The sequence below is a fragment of the Berghia stephanieae genome, chromosome 8 (assembly GCF_034508935.2).
Source record: "Berghia stephanieae isolate SIO BIC M18660-M18661 chromosome 8, UCSD_Bste_1.3, whole genome shotgun sequence".
Lineage (NCBI taxonomy): Eukaryota > Metazoa > Mollusca > Gastropoda > Nudibranchia > Aeolidiidae > Berghia > Berghia stephanieae.
The window spans coordinates 31,430,909-31,455,908 of record NC_088367.1 but is presented as its reverse complement, the minus strand read 5'-3'; the positions used below and the strand labels follow the sequence as shown (position 1 = coordinate 31,455,908).

The 25,000-nt window shown below is 34.1% G+C and overlaps 1 protein-coding gene across 1 annotated transcript in view; it reads left to right on the top strand.

Moving 5' to 3' along the window:
- The first annotated feature begins 8,010 nt into the window (after positions 1 to 8,010).
- The window catches only part of LOC144978509 (membrane-associated tyrosine- and threonine-specific cdc2-inhibitory kinase-like), a 23,816-nt gene continuing 6,826 nt past the window's right edge, over positions 8,011 to 25,000 (top strand). Inside the window, exons 1-13 of the mRNA XM_078924676.1 lie at positions 8,011 to 8,531; positions 11,631 to 11,778; positions 13,441 to 13,538; positions 16,969 to 17,051; positions 17,614 to 17,739; positions 19,358 to 19,433; positions 20,308 to 20,430; positions 20,830 to 21,031; positions 21,676 to 21,779; positions 22,179 to 22,220; positions 22,419 to 22,575; positions 23,540 to 23,615; positions 24,842 to 24,928. Coding sequence (XP_078780802.1) covers positions 8,442 to 8,531; positions 11,631 to 11,778; positions 13,441 to 13,538; positions 16,969 to 17,051; positions 17,614 to 17,739; positions 19,358 to 19,433; positions 20,308 to 20,430; positions 20,830 to 21,031; positions 21,676 to 21,779; positions 22,179 to 22,220; positions 22,419 to 22,575; positions 23,540 to 23,615; positions 24,842 to 24,928 — 1,412 coding nt within the window. The 5' untranslated portion in view covers positions 8,011 to 8,441. The remainder of the gene's footprint in view (positions 8,532 to 11,630; positions 11,779 to 13,440; positions 13,539 to 16,968; positions 17,052 to 17,613; positions 17,740 to 19,357; positions 19,434 to 20,307; positions 20,431 to 20,829; positions 21,032 to 21,675; positions 21,780 to 22,178; positions 22,221 to 22,418; positions 22,576 to 23,539; positions 23,616 to 24,841; positions 24,929 to 25,000) is intronic.

The following is a 25,000-nucleotide window of genomic DNA, read 5'->3' as shown; positions in this document are numbered from 1 at the left end:
AGTTAGTCCGGGACCCCCTGTAAAGCGCTTTGAGCACGTTTAGTGAATATTGTGCTATATAAAAGCTCAAGTTTGTTTTGTTTTTTTTTTAATTTAAATATTTTGAGCGTAATTCGGCACCTTAAACTCAGGTGTATTTTGTCACCAAATAATTATTAAAAAGCACAAACTCGCAATTTCAACCACTTTTGGTTTGTCTCTCATACTCACAAAAACCGTCAAATGTACATGAACAACTCTCTCTCTCTCTCTCTCTCTCTCTCTCTCTCTCTCTCTCTCTCTCTCTCTCTCTCTCTCTCTCTATCTCTATCTCTCTCTTTCTCCCTATCAAGCTCTCATACATAAACCTACACTCCTCTCCCCCCCCCCCCCCCCACTCTCTCTCTCTCTCTCTCTCTCTCTCTCTCTCTATCTATCTATCTCTATCTCTCTCTCTTTCTCCCTATCAAGCTCTCATACATAAACCTACACTCCTCTCTTCCCCCCCCCCCCTCCCACTCTCTCTCTCTCTCTCTCTCTCTCTCTCTATCTATCTATCTCTATCTCTCTCTCTTTCTCCCTATCAAGCTCTCATACATAAACCTACACTCCTCTCCCCCCCCCCCCCCACTCTCTCTCTCTCTCTCTCTCTCACTCTCTCTATCTATCTCTATCTCTCTCTTTCTCCCTATCAAGCTCTCATACATAAACATACACTCCTCTCCCCCCCCCCCCCTCCCACTCACTCTCTCTCTCTCTCTCTCTCTCTCTCTCTCTCTCTCTCTCTCTCTCTCTCATAAAACATATATACAAATCCATCACGTTTGCACATCTACATACACATGTATAGATAGTATACGCTTGGCTAAGAAGCTCACAACATTGCCATCCGGAAATATAAAGGACCAACACAAAAAACTGTTTTTAACCTTGAACGTTTATAGTCTGGATAATACAGTTAAGTGAGAATTACTTATAAACGAAGAGTGAAAAAAAAAAAAACAATAACAAAGACCTGAGTGACGTCAACTTCATTCTATCTATACAATTTATAGATAGCATGAAGATGACGTCACTCATGTCTTTGTTATTGTTTTTTTGCCATCCATGTTTATGAGTAATTCTCACTAAACCGTATTAACCAGACAATAAACGTTCATGGTTACACATGGTTTTGTGTGTTGGTCCTTTATACTTCCGGATGGCAATGTTGTGAGCTTCTTAGCCAAGAGCATACTATCTATAGAATATAAACTTCATTTCTTGATATTTTTTATCTCTCTGCACACTGACCTACCCAAACAGCCCCTCTACGTGCACGTATTTATAGCAGGAAGGTCCGCCAACCTGATGTAATTATGGGATTTTATAAAACATTGTGATACGGGGCAATATTTTCTGTTTATTTGTTTAAACATTTTCTTTGTTTTACTTCACAGAGAGAGAGAGAGAGAGAGAGAGAGAGAGAGAGAGAGAGAGAGAGAGAGAGAGAGAGAGAGAGAGAGAGGGAGGGGGGGGGGGAGGAGAAAAGAAATCTTGTTTCTCTTATGGAATTTTTAAAAAGCTGTTGGCCATTTTGATTGAGTGAGCTATGAAATGGACAGTTTTCTGGCCAAAATAAAAATTTAAAAACCCCACAAAAACCGTTTTGTCAGGTTATATATATATATATATATATATATATATATATATATATATATATATATATATATATATATATATATATACAGCAAGCAATGCTTACTCGGAAAATAAATGAAACATAGTGAAGCGCATTGAGGGAGCATGGTAAAGCCATGGAAGTACGCCAAGAGTTTACATTCGAATTGTTCATTGTTTGCATTGTTTCATCCAGTCCCTGCCTTCAGACCACCATTCAGCCCTAGCTACCACTGTGCTGGTAACTGGTAATATTCACACGACGGAAGTTGTTGAGGGTAGCTTAAGCGCGACTCGGGTGTCGAATAATCTGGTGACAAGATACTCCTTTAAAAATTTGGTCAAAAGACTCGTCCTTCAGCGAAGCTCCATGTTTGAGATTTTTTTTTTCCAAGATGAGGATTATTTAAATCGATCGAGAATTTTTAAATACACGGTTTTCCATATTGCGGCAGTTAACTGGGAAAAGTCCAATTTTTGTAGCTACACCTATAGCGGAAACGAAATTGACATCACTCAGCTCTTTGATAATGTTTTTACTATAATGATCAGCTTCCACTAAATTATATCAAACTATAAACACTCAAGGTAACACACAGTTTCGTGTACTGATACGTTATATCTGGCTGACGGATGTTTTCAGTATTTTACCTAAAAGCATAGCATCAATTTACACCTAGTGTAAAACGTACTACACACGTGTTGACAAAACACTGAGGTGTGTATTAAACGCTATTTGACTTATGAGTCATCCGATTCTTTTGCACCAATTACGTCATAGCAACAACGAATTGGACAAAGGAAGAAAATTGAAAGCCTTTCCGCAGGCGATGACCGACCGGCCCAAGATCAAACCGCATCAACAAACCCACGCCGTGTGAATCACACTGTGATAATGATACACACAAAACTATTGCGCTTGTTATTAATAATCCAGACAACTACCGAGGCATTACTCTTTTAAGTTGTATTGGTAAACTTTTCACTACAATATGAAATCGGTGATTATGTACTAGGGCAGAATTAAATAGCGTCATTTCAGAAAATCAGTTTGGGTTTAGAAAACAAAGAGGAACAACCGATTGCATATTTATTTTACACGGTTTATTAGAATGATTTTTTAAAAACTCTAAGCCCTTATATTGTGCTTTTATTGACTTAAAGCGAGCCTTTGACAGTGCTAATAGAAGGGCTCTGTGGTTTAAATTACACAAGAACAAAGTCAGTTGTAAAGTCACAAACATTCTTCAAAATGTGGACAGTAAAATAAAACATTGCATCAAACAATAAACTGTTAAATCCACTACAAGCACGTGCGATGACCCTCATGATGAATGTTTCTTCACATCAACAAATGGGGTTCTTCAGGGAGTGTCTCCGTTTCTTTTCTCTATGTTTTTTAATGACATTAAAGAAAGCTTTTGGACAGCATAAAGATATAGGTGTAAATATTAACTCATTGTTGTTAACTGTCCTTTTATTTGCTGATGATATGGTTTTATACAGTGAAACCAGAACTGGTTTACAACAAGGACTTAATTGTCCTAGTGATTATGTTACAAATGGGATTTGCGCGTCAACACAACAAAAGCCAAATGCGTTGCCTTTAAAAGAGGTGGAAATATCGGGATGATGGACATGTGGTTTTATAGAGACTTATTAGAAATAGTAGGGCACTTCAAATATCTGGAGTTTATGTTCGGTCGTAGTGGAAGATTTACAAAAGGAATACAGAACCTTGTAGACCAAGGTCGTAGAGCAATGTTTAACTTATATTCTCTGCTCCACCAAAATCAGGAAATATCGCCTTCCACCCAACTCCATCTGTTTAATACTTTAATATCACCAATACCTAATTATCCTTTGAATTCATTTTTTTCTCACTGTTTCTTGTACAAGTGTTTTCGTAGATTAGTGTGTGTGTGTGTGTGTGTGTGTGTTTGTATATATGTGTGTGTGTGTGTGTGTGTCGCGCGCACGAGTGTGTGTATTTGTGTGGGGAACGTGTGTTTGTTAGTCATTATAATTGAGCATGTCTTGAGCTTGACACACATATGAGAAATACATATATTATTATAATAATGTATATGTACAATTCTTATTTTTCGCTACCTGTACTGTAATGTATGAGTATCTTGTGACATTAGATATTTGATTGGTAATCAATGAACATCATAGTCACAAACGTTGTTGTTGCCATCACTGGTATTGTCTGTTGATGTTGATTTTCACTCTCACTGTTATTGTTACTTTTTTTTTATTATGATAATGATAATTGACGATAATGGTGGAGATAGCGATAATAATAATAATAATAATAATAATAATAATAATAATAATAATAATAATAATAATAATAATAATAATAATAATAATTATTATTATTATTATTATTATTATTATTATTATTATTATTATTATTATTATTATTATTATTATTATTATTATTATTATTATTATTATTATTATTATCATTGTTTGCTTTGCTTTATTATTGATTTTACTTACTTGATTTGTTGATGAAAATATTATATTCTTGTATGAGTTATATTGGCAATTGCCTAAAAAAAAACTTTTGAAAAAAAATTTTCAAGTCAACTTCACGTCATACATTTAAAAAATATATATACCTGTTTCCTTTTTAAAATAAATGTGAACATAGATATATTTAGCTTAATTCCACAGCTTTACCATGCTCGCTCAATGTGCTTCACTATGTTTCATTTATTTATTTTCCGAGTAAGCAATCTTGCTGTATATATCCTGACGAAACTGGTTTTATTGGGGATTTTTTTTTTTTTTCATTTTAGCCAGAAAATTGTCCATTTCACGAGATTTCTTTTCTTCTGTTTCTTTTCCCTCTTTCACTCTTTCTATTTTTTTTTTTCAATCTTGGATATAAGAATAATCGACAACAAAGACATTTTAATTGATCGATCACTTAGAGGTAAAAATGATCTGACCAAAATGTGAAAAGTAGATCTGGCGGGCTATGTTAGAGTAGCCAAACAATAAGTGAAGTCTTCAAGTCTTACGCCCCGGGCATAGAGGGAAGAAAAAAAAAAAAAGGGGGGGGGGGGGCAGTGTTTTAAAGTCACTTTGGAGCATGGAGGAAAGTAAGAAAGGGGAAGGGGGGGGGGTAGGGGGGCACTAAGGTTTGTATTGGATTAATTAGATTAGTTGTTTGCTTTACCAACAAGGTAGACAACACATTGACACCTTTCGGAAGACATTGGCTATGTGTGAATGGAGTAACGAATTGCTGACGTGGACGCATGGCGCGAAGAACAAAGCGGCAACAATGAGGGTCTGGCCCCTAATCAGGATGTCCCTAACTATGGCGTCAGTACATCGAATTGTCGCCCCAAATGGATCAACGCCTTGTCGTCGTGATGCATTCGCAAGGGCAAAGGTCGGGCAGACGAGCCATACGATCTCTCCCTCCCCCCACCCCCCCCCCCCCCCCCCCCCCCCCCCCCCCCCCCATATGCATGAACTAAATGCAGTGACATCTATCATAGTCCTAGACTAAATGGCTATCCCACACCCACAGAAAAAGGAGAAGCCCTCTCCTTGATTTGTGTCCACACAGATGCCAGAATTGCCTCTGATGGTATGACGTTCGCCTTCGCACAGGAAGGTCCACGATTCGACTCCCTCTCTGAGCGGCGCATAGTCATTGGAAGAAGGCTTTTTACTCAATTCTCTCACTGTACACCGGTGTAAAATAAATACCTGGTCGTTAAAAGGGTTGTCTCTGTCAGGGAAAAAAAATGTGGCGTCTCGTCTTACATGTAAAGTGTTGCTGTTGGCTAAGGACCCATTGAAGAGCGCTTAGAGCACGCTAAGTGGACATCTATTATTTATTATTATTATTAGAATTTTTTAAAAATGGTTCTAGGCCAACAACAGCATATAACACGTATGACGATCATGTCACCTGTAAGGCAGTCTTATGATAATAAATTTCCCTCCGACAGAAAAAGATCAGAAAACGTTTGAGACAAAGCGAGAAAGAAAAAAAAATTCCAAACCATCGTTCTTCCTCAACTGGGGATCGAACCTCAGACCTCTTGATTACCGGTCAGAACAGACTTGCTACCATTACACCATAGAAGAGGTGCCTTCGTCCCCGTTCCCTCGTGTTCAAAGTTTGAGTTGTGTGCTGTAAAGGAGGGTTCACAACGTGAAACGCTAACCCTTATGAGGAACCATATAGAAATTTAAAAATCGTCCCAACTGTTGGGTAACCTCTTTGGTGTAATGGTAGATAATAATGTGAAATTGAATGTAAGCTTCAATTTAATTACAAAAACATATCAAATGAACGTTTCGGGTTTCCCCTTTATCAACAAAACAGGATGAATGAAACACCACGGATGAAAAAGATAATGTGGTAGTGGCGTAGTTAAGATGAATAAACAAAACATCGGTTGGCAGGAAATAGTATGCTCCTTTGTAAGGAAGCATGAATTAAAAATGGTGTAATGGTAGCACTTCTGATCGGTAATCAGGAGGTCTGAGGCTGGATTCCAGTCGAAGAAGACTGGCTTTTTGTTTCTCCCTTGTATTTTTCTTTCTTGCTTTGTCAGGCACAGTTTTATTCACACTTTTTCTGATCGTTATCTTACATCGACTGAAACATAAATTCACATGACCATTGTCTTTCGAAATGTGTCAACGGTCGTCCACCTTGTTGTGAACAAACACTTATTGCGGATTGATACGTCGAGTTATATTATGTTGTTTACCGACTTTCAAGATTGAACCTTTTATAGATACACATTGCATGTTGGCATTATGACCATAATATGCGGATAGCTGAATAAGAAATAGTCGTTTGATGTTAACCAACTTTCACCTTCAAGATTGGGTTTTCAATTGTTTGCAAAATGACCATATTATAATATAGAAAAATATTATGAAGAAGGTTTTGGTTGGCTAATGATTTTTAGACGAGAGTTATAATAATAAGCGAACGGAACGCGCGGTGGTAAGGCGGTAGGTCTGCTACGAGAACAGAAACACGCGGTGGTAAGGCGGTAGGTCTGCTTTGAGACCAGAAACACGCGGTGGTAAGGCGGTAGGTCTGCTTTGAGACCAGAAACACGCGGTGGTAAGGCGGTAGGTCTGCTTTGAGACCAGAAACGCGCGATTGTAAGGCGGTAGGTCTGCTTTGAGACCAGAAAAGCGCGATTGTAAGGCGGTAGGTCTGCTACAAAACCAGAAACACTCGGTGTTAAAGCGGTAGGTCTACTGCTACGAGAACAGTACTGCCGACTCGAAATTCCAAAACTTCGTAGTTTCCATTAGAAAAACAAAGAAACGTCAACATCAGAAATTATATAAGTAATTTGCCCTCATCATGATCAAAAAAATGCCCCAAAGTCCTAAATATGGGTCCTCCATCAAACTTTCCTTTTCAGCATGATTTTTCAATCTAAGACTTATATGCAATTCCGTTGCTGGAGTCAAAAATTCGCAATACTACCAAATTTCCGAGCACTAGGTTTGTCGAAGTTCGATGCCGAAACGTGGATTTGAAATTAAAATGTTGAGAAATGACATAACATTTTGGGTTTATACAGGGTACTAACTACTTAATGTGTTCGAAGTGCTTTTTTAAAAAAACTTGAGATTTTATATAGGGCAGTATCCATTAAATGATAAATGCGCCCAAAGCGCTTTACAGCGGGTCCCTTGCTACAGCAACATTTCACATCATGTAGTACGAGACATGATGCCTGTTAAGCGATGATACACCGCTGTTAGCGGCCAGGTACTCATTTTATACCTGAGTACGGTGAGAGAATGTGAGTAAAGATCCGTTTCCAAGGACTCAACTATGCGCCACTCAGAGCGAGACTCGAAGAGGACCTTCCTATCCGAAAGCGAGTGTCAACAACAAGACCACATATCCGTAGCCAAAAAACTTTACACAAGATAAATGGATTTAATTTTCATCATATTACAGTTTGTATTTTTGTATATGATTGCTATGACAGACATAGTTTTCAGGAATGAACTTTATTATGCTATTAAATTTTCTTATATGGTTTTAGGCGTGTTCGGTCACATAAAATAAGCTGGTCGTTTAATGTTATTGTTTTGACATCTTGGAATTGAGCATTATATTGTATTTCCATTTCAGTACAAATTACCAACACACCAGCGCATGCCCACAGAAAAAGAGAGAGGGAGGGGAGCGAACGGTTGAAAAGAAAAGGTGGGCAACGTGATACGCAATGGTTGAATAAGATACCGCGATTTCGTTGACACAGTTTGTGTGTGCAAGCATTTCTAGTCTCTGACAAAAAGGGGGTCGGGTCGAGTTGTAAGAAGCATTTTGATTGGACTAAGCTAAACGGTTTCGTTTTTCTAAACTTTCAGAAATCACCTGATTGCCATGATAAAATCAAAGATTCTAAACTTTCTTGTCGCACAACTCCAACTTTTAATATATTAATCAACACACTTGCAAATATCTTGATTTATATTCTGAGATTTTACCCCAAAGGTAAATTGTATCTAAATATATCGTCCACTTGAATCACCCGGTGCATAACGCAGGAAAAGACCGCGAAAGTCGCCTCCTCTTGGAATAACAACCTGTTATTGTTATGGTTTAGGCTACTGACGAATGTTATCATCAGGTTGATTCAGTTGTCAGTTGATAGATCCGATAATTTTATGGTGACTTTTGACTTTGCCTACCTATTTTCTGTAATGAAATGAACCGACCTGCTTAATTGGTTGTTGTGATTCGCTTTTGGATTAGGGACTAGGGAGCCTTTGGATTAACAATGAGTGACAGTAGTTTGGCAGCTGCGTTTTCAAGCCCCCGACCAACGCCACAATTTTATCTTCAGGAGCAGACGTTCTCAACGAAAAAGGTAACTTTTATCACCAAAAGAGAATACACTAAGCTTCAACTTTGTATTTTGCTAACTCTAACCTCCCGTTATTCAGCATGTTAATAAATTTGCAATAAAATTAAAAGGGAGAGGCTTGTTGAATTGAATGCTCAAGTTGAGCTTGTTGATTTGTTGAAATGTCTACTCAAATTCAAAACAATTGAATTTGCTCTACTATCAATATCAAGACATGTCATAGTTATGACTATGAGTCACACGTTCGGTATCAATCTAGTGTGAGAAATCATCAATCGTCAGTTGACAGTGATTATGATCAATCGCAATGGAAAAGACACTTGTCTTGCAGGAATGATTTTAATTTAGGCCACCTCTAACTCTAACTCTATTCTATTTATTATTCACAGTCACAGTACAGTAGTCTACAAGTCAGTACTGCGATTATGATTAATGATTTCCTCTATTTGCAGTAGACAGTACTATGAATAGTACATAGCGGTCGTATTCGTCATTCATATTAGTAATATTAGCAGTTCACTGTCTAAGTCTAAGACTAAGAGATATTATTCATTCATTTTCAGTTATTTGCAGAAATAGCCTTCGCGAGCCTAGCCTAGAACTGAACTAGAGCTTTATTATTGACTTGTGTAGACAGAGGATTGGGCTTAGATAAATATACTAAATTATTTTTATGACTACCTCTATTACTCTATTCGCAGTTGTATTGCGAATAGTGATTTCCTCTATTCGCAGTAGTACTAGTACACTGTCAAAATAGTAGATAATATACCGGTCGTTTTCGTTATTTGTAGTAGTAGTACTGCAACCAGTGGATATCATTCATTTGTTATTTTGCACTAGTAGTAGCCTTCGAGGCTAGAGCTTTATTGATTGGGCAGCAACTACATTATTATTATTATTGCTATTATTTTTTGTATTATTATTTATTTATTTAAAAAAAATTATTACTATCATTAGGTATTTTGCGTTTCATTGACGATGATGATGTGTCTGTTGTTGTGTAGTGATGGTGTTGATGTGGTAGTTGTGATTGTAGTGGTGGTGTTGATGATGTAGTGGTAGTGACGATTATAATAAGGATTAATTATGATGTAAAGGTGGTGGTGGTTGCTATAGTTTTGATAACGATGTGGAGGTTGCTGTGGTGGTAGTAGTAGTAATGATGATGTGGTGGTAACTAGTAGTAGAAGAGGTAGTTAATTGATGGTAACTTCTATTATTTGCAGGAGCACTGAGATATGAGTCGAGCAATGGCGTGAGAGAGAGAAAGAGAGATTCCTGGAACTTTATAAGATATATTAACTAACTGCAAATAATACAATAAATGGGAATGAAACTAACACAATGTTATTAAAATGATGAACTTGAACACCATTTTATTTCAGTAGTATAGTGTTTTTTTTTGCATCTCTGTTGCACAATCCACACATTAAAAATTTAGTTACCGCTGTTTCTGTTTGGTCATTGCAAAAATAGGGTCACAGAAGTTATGCTATGCCGTCTTTTGTTATAAAATTAAAATGATCTGTTGATGTGTGAGCAAAATTTAAAATGACAAATTCAAAGAAGCATTGTGTAGTCTGATTCCAGCCTATAGACAAGTGCCATTGGGAATGTTAAGCGCTAATTCAGGTTAAAATTTGAATAACACAATTTAGATTAATCACTGTTGCATTATTTTTCATGCTTTCAGAAACGGTTTTGGTAACATTTTAAAGATTAGATATCAAGCTTTCTTTTGGTGTGATGACATCAATGTAGGCACATTCCATCAAAGGTTTCAGTTGATAAAAATTATCTCATTTTTAGACTTTTGTAATTTTGTTCATAATTGAGAGAGCCAAAAAAATTAAAAGAAAGCGCATCGAGATCATTCATTTAGTACGAAATTTCATCAAATTTCAAGCTGGGCAGTATGTTTTTGGCCACCAGCGACCAACCCTGTTTTCTCTAGCTAAAGTCCCATTTCAACAAGTAGTCAGCTTGTCGAGAGGCTGCTCAGTGGGGGAATTTCCAATCACAAATTTTTAGGTTTTTGCAATTGTAAAATCATCATAACATTTGTCTCTCCTACATACATACCTGCTGAATCTTACGAATTTTAGACACATTTCTGAGCCAGTTACGAAAATGCGAAATTGTATGGAAATTACGAATTTTCAGTTTTTCAATTTTTTATCAATGATACTTAAATAATGATAAAAATAATAATAATAGTAATGATGATGATGATCATAATAGCAATAAAGCATCTCTACAGAGCATAAGCATGATGATGTAATATTGAAGTGATCATCCATATCAATTGTGTTTCTTCGTACACAATTTCAGAAATTAATTTCCTCAAATTACTAAAAATTGACATAAAAATGTTTTCATTTTGATAGGTCTGCCTACATCCAAAAGTAATTTATCATATTAAGTGTTTTTTAAAGGCCTATTTCAGTGGTGCCAACCTTACGTAAAAAATGCATATTTTTACGCATTTTCATTCGTTGTACACATTTTGCTGAGGATTGTACGCATAATTAAATTTCTATTATTTAAACATTTTTAGCATTCATACACTTTTTTGGTTTTCTTAAACACTGTTTCTTGACCCATCAGAATTATACATGGAGGAAGTTGATACTATTTAACATCTATAAAGTGTAAGCTTATTCATTATTTCAAATATTGATTATCTTTATCATTGCTATCGACCCATTATCAGATTAAGTGCTAATTATCGATTTTGCAGAATTGTACGCATTTTTTCAAAATCTTACTCATTTTGGCTCTCCATTGTACAGATTTACTTGGTTTAGGGTGTATAATTGAATTATTAATTTTTACATTTGAATAAATATCAAACTCCCTTTATTGATGGTAAAACAGTTTACTAGCCAGGTAGATGTGGTTAAACTGAAAGACTATCTAAAATATTTTTTTTTATTAATTTTTATTATTTTGTTATTATGTTTTATTATAATACTTTATCATTTTCATCAGTATTCGTTTATCGTGTTTGTTTTTAAAAGGATATTTTCCAGACAGTTCTGCGCCAATTAAGATATTGGGGCTTCTTGATAGTTTAAATCCTGATATTTTTCTTAACAGGAAAGGAGGTCTGCTACTCCTAGAGAATGCCCACCACCACGACCTCCGACACCAGTGAAAAGTTGTCCCTCCGTCAGCCGCATATTTCCTTGGAAGACTATTCTTAGCAAGCATGCTCAAGTTGTTTCCTTTAAAGAATCGGATAATAGTATCCTTTTTTAAAAAAAGAAATCAATGTGGCACAGCATTTCTTCTTCTTCTTCTTCCTCCTCTTCTTCTTCTTCTTCTTCTTCCTCCTCTTCTTCTTCTTCTTCTTCTTCTTCTTCTTCTTCTTCTTCTTCTTCTTCTTCTTCTTCTTCTTCTTCTTCTTCTTCTTCTTCTTCTTCTTCTTCTTCTTATCCCATGTGAGTAAATAGCATGCCATTGATCATTGATTGTAACTTAAATAAGATATCATATTGTAATTTTAGAATAGAATTGATTCATGTCTAGTTTCCATTTATATTCCTGCCATTTATCTGCATTTGGTCAAAATTTGCCCCCCTCCCCCCTCACTATTGATTTGGATATTTTCTAACCAAATTTACAGAGAAAATGGAGAAAATATCTTATTTACAGACATTTTGATTTAGGTAAAGCCCAGACCTGCCAACCAGTACGATTAATCGTATTTTAGTACGACTTTTGGACCCCGAATACACGGATACGATTTTAGTGGATTTAATACGATTTTTTTAAAGATGTGTGATGTGAATGATCTTGATGATACATTTGATGCATTGATACACACATGTCGTACACCAACTGTTGAACTTGTTTCTGAATGAATGATGCATCACATTTAATACTATAGTTATCATTTCAGTTGCTTATATGATGCCGGTTTATTATTTTGTATGAGAGAGAGAGAGAGAGAGAGAGAGAGAGAGATATGGATCATTAGATAACATATATGGAAAATATCTTGCTACTATTGCAAATTGTCATCTATTGAATTGGAGACCACTCTCCCAGATATTTTATCTCAAAACTTTCTCATAACTGATGTACTGGGCTAGCAGATATCACCACAACTTCATCAGCATCTCTTACCATCAACATCATGACATCATCACTTCTCCAACTGCCATCGCAGCATTGTCACTGCCACAACCACCACCACATCACTTCTACCACCACCGCCACCACAGCTTCATCATCATCACCACCACCACCACTAGAGCACCATCGCTACAACAACCAACACTTCTTTCACTGACACTAGCATCAATACTACCAATATGTTAAAGGTCTTTTGGTCATTTCTTTTGAGTGTTTCGAAAGCAATTTCCTTTTGATATTGCAATTTCTGAGCCTTATGCTAATTTTAAATGGCCATTAAGTTTTAGTTTCTAGATAAATCGATAATTTTGTAATCACTAGAGATTGCTTGAATGACGAAGATCAGAGTTTATTTTGATTTGGGATTGATGTTAGCTTTTATATAAATGTTTGTATAGTGCACACTTTTTTTTCCACATGTGCGAACAAAATACACTTTTTTGCTAAAAAATACACTTTTTAAGGTCATGGAATACTTTTTTCATCATGGGAAGGTTGGCAGGTCTGAAAACCCAAAATGAATTGCACTGCAGTAATTCTCAAGCATTTTAAAGTGACGATTACAGAAAGTAAAGTTGAGAATCGTACATTCATTTTAGTTTTAGGTTGGTGCAGAATTGGTTCATTAACATTTGGACTTATTTTGACAAATAGTTTCTATATTTGCTAAATGCAGACCAGTCTTACAATGAATATCATACAAAGTAGTCTCTAATTTTGATATAGACATTGTTTTGTTTTTTTAAATGTCCCTAACTGGCTGTTTTAGATTCTCTGAGTCCATGTTACAATGAAAATTCTACAGACTCCTACTTTGAACAAATGTTTGAAGAGCCAGAACCCATTGGATCTGGATCTTTTGGAGAGGTAAGTATATTTTAAAAAAATGTTCTTTTGGTTATTTTAAAGTATGCTTCTTGTTTACGTAGGTATGTAGTCTGTGAAAGAGAGAAATAACTGCAATCATACACTGACACACACACACACACACACAAATGCAAAGATTATATCGAGTTATTTAGTACTACTACTAGATAACGATCTAATAATCAAAACTAATATTCAAGTGGAACATGGGCAATATTTGCTGAGAAATACGAACAGGGAGTCTCATTACTTAATATACTACTATAATGGAAAATAACATTGAGCGAGACAAATCATTCGTACATGTACATAATAATATGTTATCTTATCTAATTAATTTTACTTTTTCCTTTACTAGTAAAAAGCCCGCAATTTCGCGGGGAAAGAACTATTTTCATTCGATACTGTACTCACCATCATTTAATGAGGGCAGATTGGTAAACAACGTTGTCTGTGTAATTTGGTATATCTTCGGTTGATTTTTCTGTGTGGCCCAATAATATATTTAATAATATATTCCCTCAACTAACCCCGAGAAAAAATTAAACCTAGTACCTTTAAATAACCCGAATAGGAAAAACAAACACCCTAGCACTTTAATAATACTTATGACTAAGCCCAATAGGAAAAAAAATCATCCGATTTCGAGCTAACCCTAATAGAAAAAATCATGACAAATTGAATAAATAAACGCCTGACAAAAGATCAAAGGTGAAAATACAAATTTAAAGAATACTGGGGATGTAGGAGCTTTCGGAATGTCTCCCCTTTATGTAACTTATTGAAAAACAAACTTCCTAGCACCTTTAATAAGACTTATGACTAACCTCTGGAGCTAACCCTAATAGAAAAAAAAAAAACAACCCTCGGACTGCTTTGCACTACCTTTCAATAGTTAACAAATCAAAATGGCGGCTGAAAATGAAAACAATGGTCAAATTAAGAAATGTTAAACTTTCACAAATCTATCAAGGTTTGTTCTAGAGTTTTTAAAATACTTCTAGATATAATGAATGACAAATTGAATAAATAAATGCCTGACAAAATATCAACGGTGAAAATACAAATTTAAAGAATACTGGGGATGTAGGAGCTTTCGGAATGTCTCCCCTTTACTTAACTTATGGAAAAACAAACATCCTAGCACCTTTACTAAGACTTATGACTAACCTTAATAGAAAAAGAAATATCCTCGATCTCGAGCTAACCCTAATAGTAAAAAAAGAATCAAAATGGCGACTGAAATACCTTCATGTGATCAAGTGAATAATATCACTATGAATGCCACGATTTGCTGAAAAATGCCAACACACACACACACAAACACACACACGCACACACACACACACACAAACATACACGCGATTAGAACAAACACTGATCACCGCTAAATCAACAACACAACGGAAGTAATAATAATACTTGATGTCATAAATAGATGACGCAAATTGACAACTTTTTACAGTGTCAAAATTAGTTGATTTTGGGAGTCAAGTGTCGTCGTTGGTACATATTTTATGATATCTGTTTGACTCAACGAACTTTCAAACTATCTGTAAAAAATACATTTCTAATTTTCAAATCTTTCAGTAGAGTTGTGCGCCGTATCAATTTTTTTATTGACTGTTCTCCACAATGCTATATTTTTTAAAGAAAGGATTGACTTATTTGTTTATTTATTTATATGTGCTTAAAGTTATCTCTCCTCGCTATAATTACTACGATATTGTCTAATATAATTTTTATTGCGATTTATGTAACACATGTGATAATTTCTGAAAGGATCAATAAAGTATTATTATTGTTATTACTATTATTATTATTATTATTATTATTATTATTATTATTATTATTATTATTATTATTATTATTATTATTATTATTATTATTATTATTATTATCATCATCATCATCATTTGAGCTGTCAACAATCAACAGAGGTCCGTCTTTTATGTAAAGTCTGTGGGTGTGCTCAAATGAATTTGGCAATAGGGTGGCCAGATAGCGATTCCCAAAGTCAAATAACCGATCATTGGTTATTGCCCAAGCAATGTACTTTGTCGCTCTCCTATACAGTACCGTCTATGATGAGATATATTGTGTTGAAGACAGTGTCCAAAACTTAAGTAGTTTTAAATTTAGAATAAGTATTATAAAGAATGCTAATCATATCGACAGAAAAGATCATTTTAGAGATTAAGATTTATAAGTTTTAAATATTGATTGAATTTTAGATATTAAATCACCAAACTTTTTGTAGTTCAAGGCTTACAAAATATTTTTTAAAATATGAAACAAGGGAGGTAACTCTTTATATGATCATGACATATAACCGAATCACTGATAGAATCAAGAGGAATTAAAATTGCTGTCATCCTCTTTTGTTGCGGATGTGCTAGAATTGTGTAGAATCAATTAGGCCTATACTTGCAATTATAACCAAAACGAACTCATGGTTATGCGACACCAAATATTCTGAATAACCAATTGAATCATTGGGAATTGTAATTGATCCTAAATTTAAGAAAGGTTTGCAAGTTACTCGTATATCAATCTGTGAATAATAGTTTTAGAATTTTAGATTTGCCAGTATTTCTGTGTTCAATGATAAAAATTTTATATTGGCAGTACGGAACAATAATTATCCCCAACCTTTTTTTTTTTTAAGAGTAGATTATTATTATTATTATTATTATTATTATTATTATTATTATTATTATTATATTATTATTATTATTATTATTATTATTATTATTATTATTGTCATTATTATTATAATTATTATTATTATCACTATCACAACTACAACAACCACCACTACCTCACCATCCTCATCACTACCACTACAACTACAACCACTGCTACTATCATCACCACCACATCATCACTGCTTTTGTTACAACAACCATCACCACCTCATCATCACTACCACTACTAATACAACAACCACCACCACCACATCATCATCGCTACCACAACCACCACCACCACATCATCACTGCCACCAATACTACAACCACGACCACCTCATCATCATCACTACCACTATGACTACAACCATCACCACCACATCATCATCACTACCACTACTACTACTACTACAACCACCACCACATCATCATCACTACCACTACCACATCATCATCACCATCATCATTACCACAACTACTACAACCACAGTTATCACATTATCAATACTAATTGAAAACAAACAAAACAACACAACTTTCTCTGTTTTCTTCTCTCTCTTTGCTCAGTTTAGATCGTCAAAACTGTGAAACCGTTCCTGGATGCCGTGTAAAATTTACTAAGGCAAATAAGGAATAATTTGGGAATTCTGTCCTTGTTCTTCGAACTTGCGAATTTGTCGATTGTGTGTTGGAACATGTGTTGCACTGTATTTTCATTTATTCGTTCATCTTGATTACAGGTTTTCAAAGTTAGGAGCAGGGATGATGGCAAATTCTATGCTGTCAAGAAATCGAAAGATCGCTTCAGAGGTCAGCTTGATCGGTAAGTTTTAATATCAATAATTCTTATGTCCACGTAAAAAGGCCTTAAAAAAAAATCTAAATAATATTTCGAAGTCACATTATTAATTTTTTGTGATTATAAAGAAAATTAACTAAAGCGATATTTAATAATTATTATACAATTATGACTGCAATGCTTATTTGAATATATGAGATCTATGTGATGTCTAGAGATCTTTTCCTTTTTATTTATTTATTTTTTTTTCAACGCATTATTTGTCAGTGTCAGTGAAATCATTTCACCTACTTTTACTCAAATGTTTTTATTCATAGCTTGAAAAAGCTATTAACAATAAAAAATAGAATAGAAGCTTCATCAATTTAGTTCATTAAGGCAAATGTGGGTTTTTCAATTTTCTCCTTTGTGAAAAAATACAATGAAAAAGGCATCCTTTTTTTGATAATCAAGAAATCCGAAACATCAACATCATTTATTTGTCTTAGTGTATTAAAATAAAGCTTCTATTCTGTTTTTTATTTTCATTATTGTTTACTGCCACATGTAATCTTACAATACATATATTCTATTATGTTCTCATCAGGAAAAGGAAGATGGAAGAGGTAGCAAAGCATGAAACTTTGCCACATCACCAAAATTGTGTTCAGTTTTATAATGCATGGGAGGAAAAAGGACATCTCTACATCCAGACAGAGTTATGTAAAATGAGGTTGGTTTGTAAAGAAAATTAGAAATTGTTGAATGAATAACTCGTAATCATTGTGCTGGGAGAAACGACCCAGTTGTTGATGTGTTTATTTTTGTATCAGAAATTTTTTTGTGAATTGTTAATATTCAAATAATTTTTTTTTCTCATATTGATGGAAAAATAATCATAGAATGCCTTTCTTTTTGTATTTTCCTTCAAAACTTTATTGCTATGATCATTTTGTGTCTAAACCCTCAATTTTTGAGGAGTTCAAAATGGCAAATACAACAACCAGTGATTAATTACAGTTGGAAATAGTTTTAAAATATTTATCAGCATCCTGGAGTTCATGATTTATAGAAATAAATTTCAATTAAGAAAGAATTACTCATACAGAAAATTAGTTGCGAGATAATTTCCATAGAAATGTTTCGTACTTTGTGAATATTATGCTTGTTGCATAGCGGCCAACTGTCCTGATACAGTCGGGACTGTCCAGATTTGGCAATCTGATGAGAATTTAAAGAAAACAAAAATTGAACTGTTCATGTGTATGGAAATGACCCTTGAATGTCCCAGTAAATTCAAACAAGGGACAGAAATTGCTTTAAGTTTAAGGCTAGATTATATCATGTTATTGTCCAAATATTTTGTTGTTTTGGAGTCATGATGTAGCAATGACTATGAAAAATGTTTTTTTCTCTTTTTGAGGAAAATTTTTGTCTAAAATCAAAGCCCTATCTCCACTGAGTAAAAATGTTTTTGAATTTTGAAAATCCATTCATAAATAAACTAGTTATGCAGTTTCAAAGGTGTCATTTATTTGGATGACCCGCAAAGAGAAAAAAAACGCGAAAATATGGGACGCTTTTTCGGCATTTTTTTTCGACCTTTGGTTGTATCTTGCGTAATAAATGGATTAAAAGATTGAAACTTGAAGAGCAAATTAGGATGGTGTTTTGTAAAATACGGGAAAAGTACTCGTCATATTCATATGAAATTTTACAACCAAAAAGAAGAAATGTTCATGTATTACCTTGTCAGCGACAAAACCTCCACGCCCGGTAGTTTTAGAAATATTTTACTCCAAAGAGTAAAAATCTATTTTTAACGGTCTTCTGGTAATCGCACGAGTTTTGTCGCTTGACATAATCTAAAATGACCTTTTTTCTAACTGTGTGCCAACGTTCAGTCATATTAATCGATAAACAGCGTCGTAATTAATTTTTTAAAATAGCATATACGAAACGGCTTCGTCCCATATTTTGACGCGAATTCGGGCACTTCGTGAGCGAAAAAGAGGCCCAAAGATTTGTGCGGGATAGTCATTGCTACATGATGGTATTGTCTGTTAGGGTGTCCCGTTTGTTTTGTTTTTTTATGAAGTTGGTCGCTATGTTGTTGTATAAACTTTTAAACCTAAGCTGTTATATACACCCATTATCCACAAAATATGCTGAACATGCTGTAGGTTGTAAGTCACTTTATTACAATTCTTTTTGATGAACTATTTATTTTACGTCCGCGTATGGTTTGCAAAGCCAATCCGGGTCCAAATAAAATCAATAATTTTTTAATGTTTTATATTCGAGGACGTACACAGATGGTTTTATTGATGACATATTGTATTTTATTTCAGTGTCAGCCAGTATTGTGAAGTGAATCACAATTTAACAGAGAGTGTAATTTGGAATTACATGGTTGATTTGTTAATGGTGAGGACTCTTTTGTGCTTTTTGATTCCTAATTATTTTGCTTTATGGTGATGTGAAGGTCATGAATGTTAGATCTGTCGACTTTAAATTCTATAAGGAAGGATGGCTTGGAAATGTTCATCAAATTTTGCATCTGTTGTGTTTTTGGAATGACAGAATATTATGAAGTCACTCAACGCGGCAGTGGTTAGTAATTTGACAACTGATGTAATTGACCTAATAGTGTCACAAGCACTGTAAAGTCCGTAAGAACAAACCACTAATTTGGAGGAAACATGTATAAAGACAATTACAATTTAGATTGTTGTATGCATAATCATCTTACAGAGCTTAAATATATATGGTAGTGTACTAGACAATGGTAAAGTCAATGAACTGAATAATCTGGTAAGCAACCCTCCCCTAGAGTAACTCACAAGATCACACCCATAACAGACCTGCTGCATACAATTATGAAAAATTTAGTAGAATTACAGAATTTTGGCTTCAATTTCAGAAGTTTATGAGCATCTCTAAGTCATTAAAACTTATTGAATATAAAAGTTGATGCCAGACTACATAATTTTAAGGATTTCGAAGTATTATTTAATCCCTGTAAGGGTAAATTGTTAATTATTAAAGTTAATTATAGTGTCTACAATTTTTATCATCTACATATTAGGAATTTTATAATATTCAAGCAGGGAGTATAACTTAGGAGACTTTGTGATGTTTCATGTACAGACTTGGAATAGGCTTTTCATATGACTCGATTAAATATCTGAATATTTCGGATTTAGATTTACTCTTGTCTTGAATAGTACTTACGGTTTGTTTTACACATTGTACACATATACATTCTGTAATGCATATTACTTTTGTTATTTTCTTCCAGGCAGTAAAGCACCTTCATGACCGAAATCTTGTCCACATGGATATTAAACCTGATAATGCCTTTGTATCATTTGATGAGATTTGTAAGTTGGGGGATTTTGGACTTGTCATCGATTTGACCAAGGTAATGCAGCATTGGTGAATGATTAAATGTCTTTCAAAATTTTGGCAATATGAGAACACAGAAAGAGTTTCATTATTCTGCCATTCCAAAGCAAGAGTTGTAATAAATTAGTTATTTCAAGAGTGTTGTCAAAACAATTTAGGCCATATTCATCTTATTGACCATGCTCATCTTGTGTCAAGGACAAGGTGATGCAAGGTTGCCAATTTTCAGTATATACTGCTAACAACCTCTTGGGCAATATTGGATTGTGTTTTGTTTCGATTGAAAGCACATTTCAATCCCATTATCCGCTCTGCTCTTATCACTTGTTTCATTCTTCAGCTTTTTATTATTATTATTTTTTTTTAAAAATTTTTCATTGATGTTTTTCTCATTGATTTTATTTTTTAATCATAGAAAAAAGATATGACTGATGCGATGGAGGGTGATCCAAAATATTTGGCACCTGAGCTGTTGGACGGCAAGTTCGGAAAGGCTGCCGACATTTTCTCTTTGGGGATGTTCTTCTTGGAGCTTGCTGGGGATTTGGATTTGCCCAGAGGCGGGGAAGCATGGCATATTCTTAGGAGTGGAAAAATTCCCGATAACTTATTGTCTGGTTAGTAGTTTTGGAAATACTTTTTTTTTTTTGGACAAACCAGTTTGCATATTTGTAGTTATTTTTAAAAAAGTTTTTGTCACAATAAATGTGGTACTGTTAGATTTTAAATATCCATTTCTTATTTCTTTTTGTTTGGATTTGTTATGTTCATGATATAAAGTGACATTTTAAAATTTTCGCTTTACATTTATTCAACATAGGTATAAGGTGACTGTTCAGGAGTTTTCCTCTTTCATTTTTTAATTTTTCAAATTTAATTCCTCCATTATTTTGTTTTTTTCAAGGTTGCCAATCTTCTGTATAAATACAGAATTTAGAATATTATATACCCTCAGTATATTTCCCAATCACCTGTTAAATAGGGGGAAAAAGTCAGTACATAATATGTCATTTTACTGGAGTTCAGCCATCAGAAAGAGGTCAGTTTTTGTGTAAAAGTATACCTCCTGAATTGGCAATCCTGTGTTTTTGGTTTTCTTTTTTCTATGTATTTTTTTTTCTTTGTAAGCTATCAATTTTAAGAATTCCTGTTTCAATCTTTAGAATATTAAAAATGGAATCAATCCTTAACTATTTGCTAAGAAATTATTTTTATTTTGTAAATATGCAAGACTTCTAAATTTTTCCTTTCAAAACTCCAGGTCGAAGCTTTGATTTGAGAAATGTATTGACCCAGATGCTTGATCCAGATTACAAAACAAGACCAACAGTTGACCAGTGCCTCGCATTTCCATGCATCAAGTCTGTGAGTGATTTATAATTTTGTTTTTGTTATGACTTTTCATTCCACAATTTACTTATTTCTTTTTCGAAACTTACTTTCAGATTTTTGCAACAGGATTTATGTGTGTTTATTGTCAAAATTTTTATTTAAATAGGAAAGAAATGTGTGCGAAAGTAATGAATGGCTTAAGTGTGTTAGAAATGGTTTGTATAATAATCTGTCAAAAAAGATAGAAGCAGTGTAAAATGTGGACTTTCAAATTCTTTGATCAATCAATTTATACCTTTATCGAGGGGAGATATAAAATATTCAGTGGCTTCTTAATTGTTTAGTTTCAGGTTTAACTTTCACATGAACATTTCATTAGATGACATTTATTTATAAAGCCTCCCTCCCCTCCCCCCCCCTTTCTCTCTTTAGTTACTCAAGTCTAGAATGAAGCGACTAATGTACAGAGGAGCGGTAAGTAACACTTCTCTCTTTTCCCGTTAAAAAAAAATTACTTGTCTAATAGGTATTCATTTTATTTATTTTATAGAAAAATTTGAATTGAATGTTGTATTAATTACCATTTTATTTAAGATTTTGATAATTATGAATTGAAAACTCTTTTATTTTTATTCATAATTTTCCTTCTCTTTTTTATTTTTAAATGTCCAGCTTCGTCGCTTGCGTTCCAACACACCCAGCCCTCCAACTTTCAACCAATCAAAGACAACCCCTCCTAAAGCACCCCCTACCCCGAGTCGAAATCCTTTGATATCACAAAATGGATCGGCCACCAGATTTAACAGTGCAAATGACAGTATGTCTGATGGTAAGTTGATTGCACCAGACTTGCCCCTTACACAACCACAATTGATATATGCGGCTGTGCCGAAAAGGTAGTTTTTGTGACATGCTCCATAAGCTTACTCTATAAATAGTTTTGAAAGACTCCAATTTAAGAACTTGTTGAGAATCTCTTACTTATTGAAAATGAAAGTTGGTGCCAGACTTCATAATTGTAAGGAATATGAAGTGTTATTTAAGCCTTGTTGGGGAAATTGTTGATTTTTAAAGTTAAACATAGCGACTTCAATTCTAATCTCTGTAATAAGTGCTATTTATTAGTATTAGAATTAGAGTATTTTTGTGGCAAATGTTTCAAAAATGACCTTTTGGTAGATCTTCCTGATAGATCCATAATCCACCAAATAATAACTTTTTCCTCTTGATCCCCTAATACCAATTATTTTTTAGTAAAATTGATTAAATTATTGTAATTTTAGTAAGAAACGGACAAGTGATCTTTTCGCTTTAAACCTGCTACGTGTACTGCTTTCTTTTTCCTACACAAAGCTGTTGAAGCTCTTTTGTTATTTTGATAAGTCAGTATGTGATTAGATTGAATTGCATACTTCTGCTCTGAAGCATTTTAAAATTTCCATATAGTTGACTTTGAAATGCAGCTTATTAGGTTGTTCATTGTCACTGATTTTTACTCTGTATCTACTATGCAAATAGATAATTACTTGTTTAATGTAAGAGGTCATTCATCTTTTAATTTGATAAAGACAAAATTGAGTCCATGCATATCTTGTAAATTATTATTATTATTATTTTTTTTTTTTGGATCAGTTTAGCAAGTTCTATCTTGATATTTATGGAACATCTTGAGTCTGTTCCTTGTATTTAAAAAAAATTATTTATTTATTTTAAATGATTTTACTGGCCATCTTTTTTAATGTTTTGCTTTATAATTATTAACACTTAAAACTTTGGTTCTTTTCTGGTTCTAGATGACTGTGGTAGGCTGGTTAACTCAAGGACTGTTAACCCAGACCTTAACACATCAGATGAATTTGTACTGCCAAGGTAAGGGTTTGTAAATACCCTTTGTTTCCTGATTATATCTTTTTCTTAGAATATGATATACATCACAATAGTTCATTGTAGCATTTTACATACCATTGTTCGTTCATTTTTCTTTCTTCCCCCCCCCCCCCCCCCCAAGTCCAAACTGTAATAAGTTGTCAATTTGTAAATCAATTAATGCGCTATTTGCTGGTTAATAGATATTGTGTCATTTGGTGTAAATTTGAAATGATTTTGGTTAATTCCAGACTTTTCTGGTTACAAGTCTTATATTGTCTGGCTGACAATTTTAGAATTATTAATTTTACCCCACCCTATAATTAGTAACGTGGAATGATATCAAAAACAGTTTGTGATATCAGGTTGTCAAGCATTGAATTTAATCAGAATATGGCAGACGAGTATTATTTTATTTTATTTATTAGATTAAAAGATTTGGAATTCCAAAACCTGTTTGGACTGTAATAGTTTTTTTTGGTCTTTTTTTCTTTCTGAAAATTGGCTGCTGTGGTTGAGAATTATTAAGAAAATAATTAAGTTAAACTGAATAGAAAAAGAGCGTCATCTGTTACGAGTTGGTCATCTTGTATATTGACGTTCTTAAAGAATGGATGGGAGAGAAGGCAAATGATATGTTGAGTTGTGATTATGAGTTGCCATAGGATAAGATGAAGCTTTCTGTAAATTGTTATTTGGTGCATCCTTGAAGATGCTTATAAAAGCAGAAATTAAATTTTATTCTTTTTGTTTTATTTTAAGATATTAATATGACTCGTCTAAGGAGGGGACCTCTTGTCCTGATATTTCACAACAATGTCAGTATTATTTGTGATTGCAAAAAACCTGTTGTAAATTTAGATGAATGGATGAAATAATGTTAATTTTCAATCAAGCTTTCAAAGTGGAAGTGGTATGCTGCATCTGACCAATGAATTCTGACTGCTTCAAATTATAATATATTATGCATTGTTGTAATTTATTTAAGATGAAAACAAGTGTTGATTGGTATGTTATATAGGGCGGCATTTTGGCATTGTGGTATGGTCTTTGCTTTTATGCCTCTTCTCCCTCTCTGAAATTGAGCATGTTGTCCTCTTCTAGCTCATTTTGGAGCACTGCACTGCAGTCTGCCCTTGGAGTAGATCGATAATGAGACTTTACAATCTATATTTTAATTCATGACATCACCTCTGTTTCTCTCTCTTTCACTCACCATGCCTCATCAGGAATCCAGCACCGCGGCGTGCCTTTACTACACCAGCAGTCAGGAGGCGACCTGCATCATCCTCGAACAGCGCATCTCCAATCAAAAGGTAATGTCTACTCTTGATTCTATAAATCTGAAACGAATCTAAGATGCAGGGTGTCCAACTAGATTGTAAAGT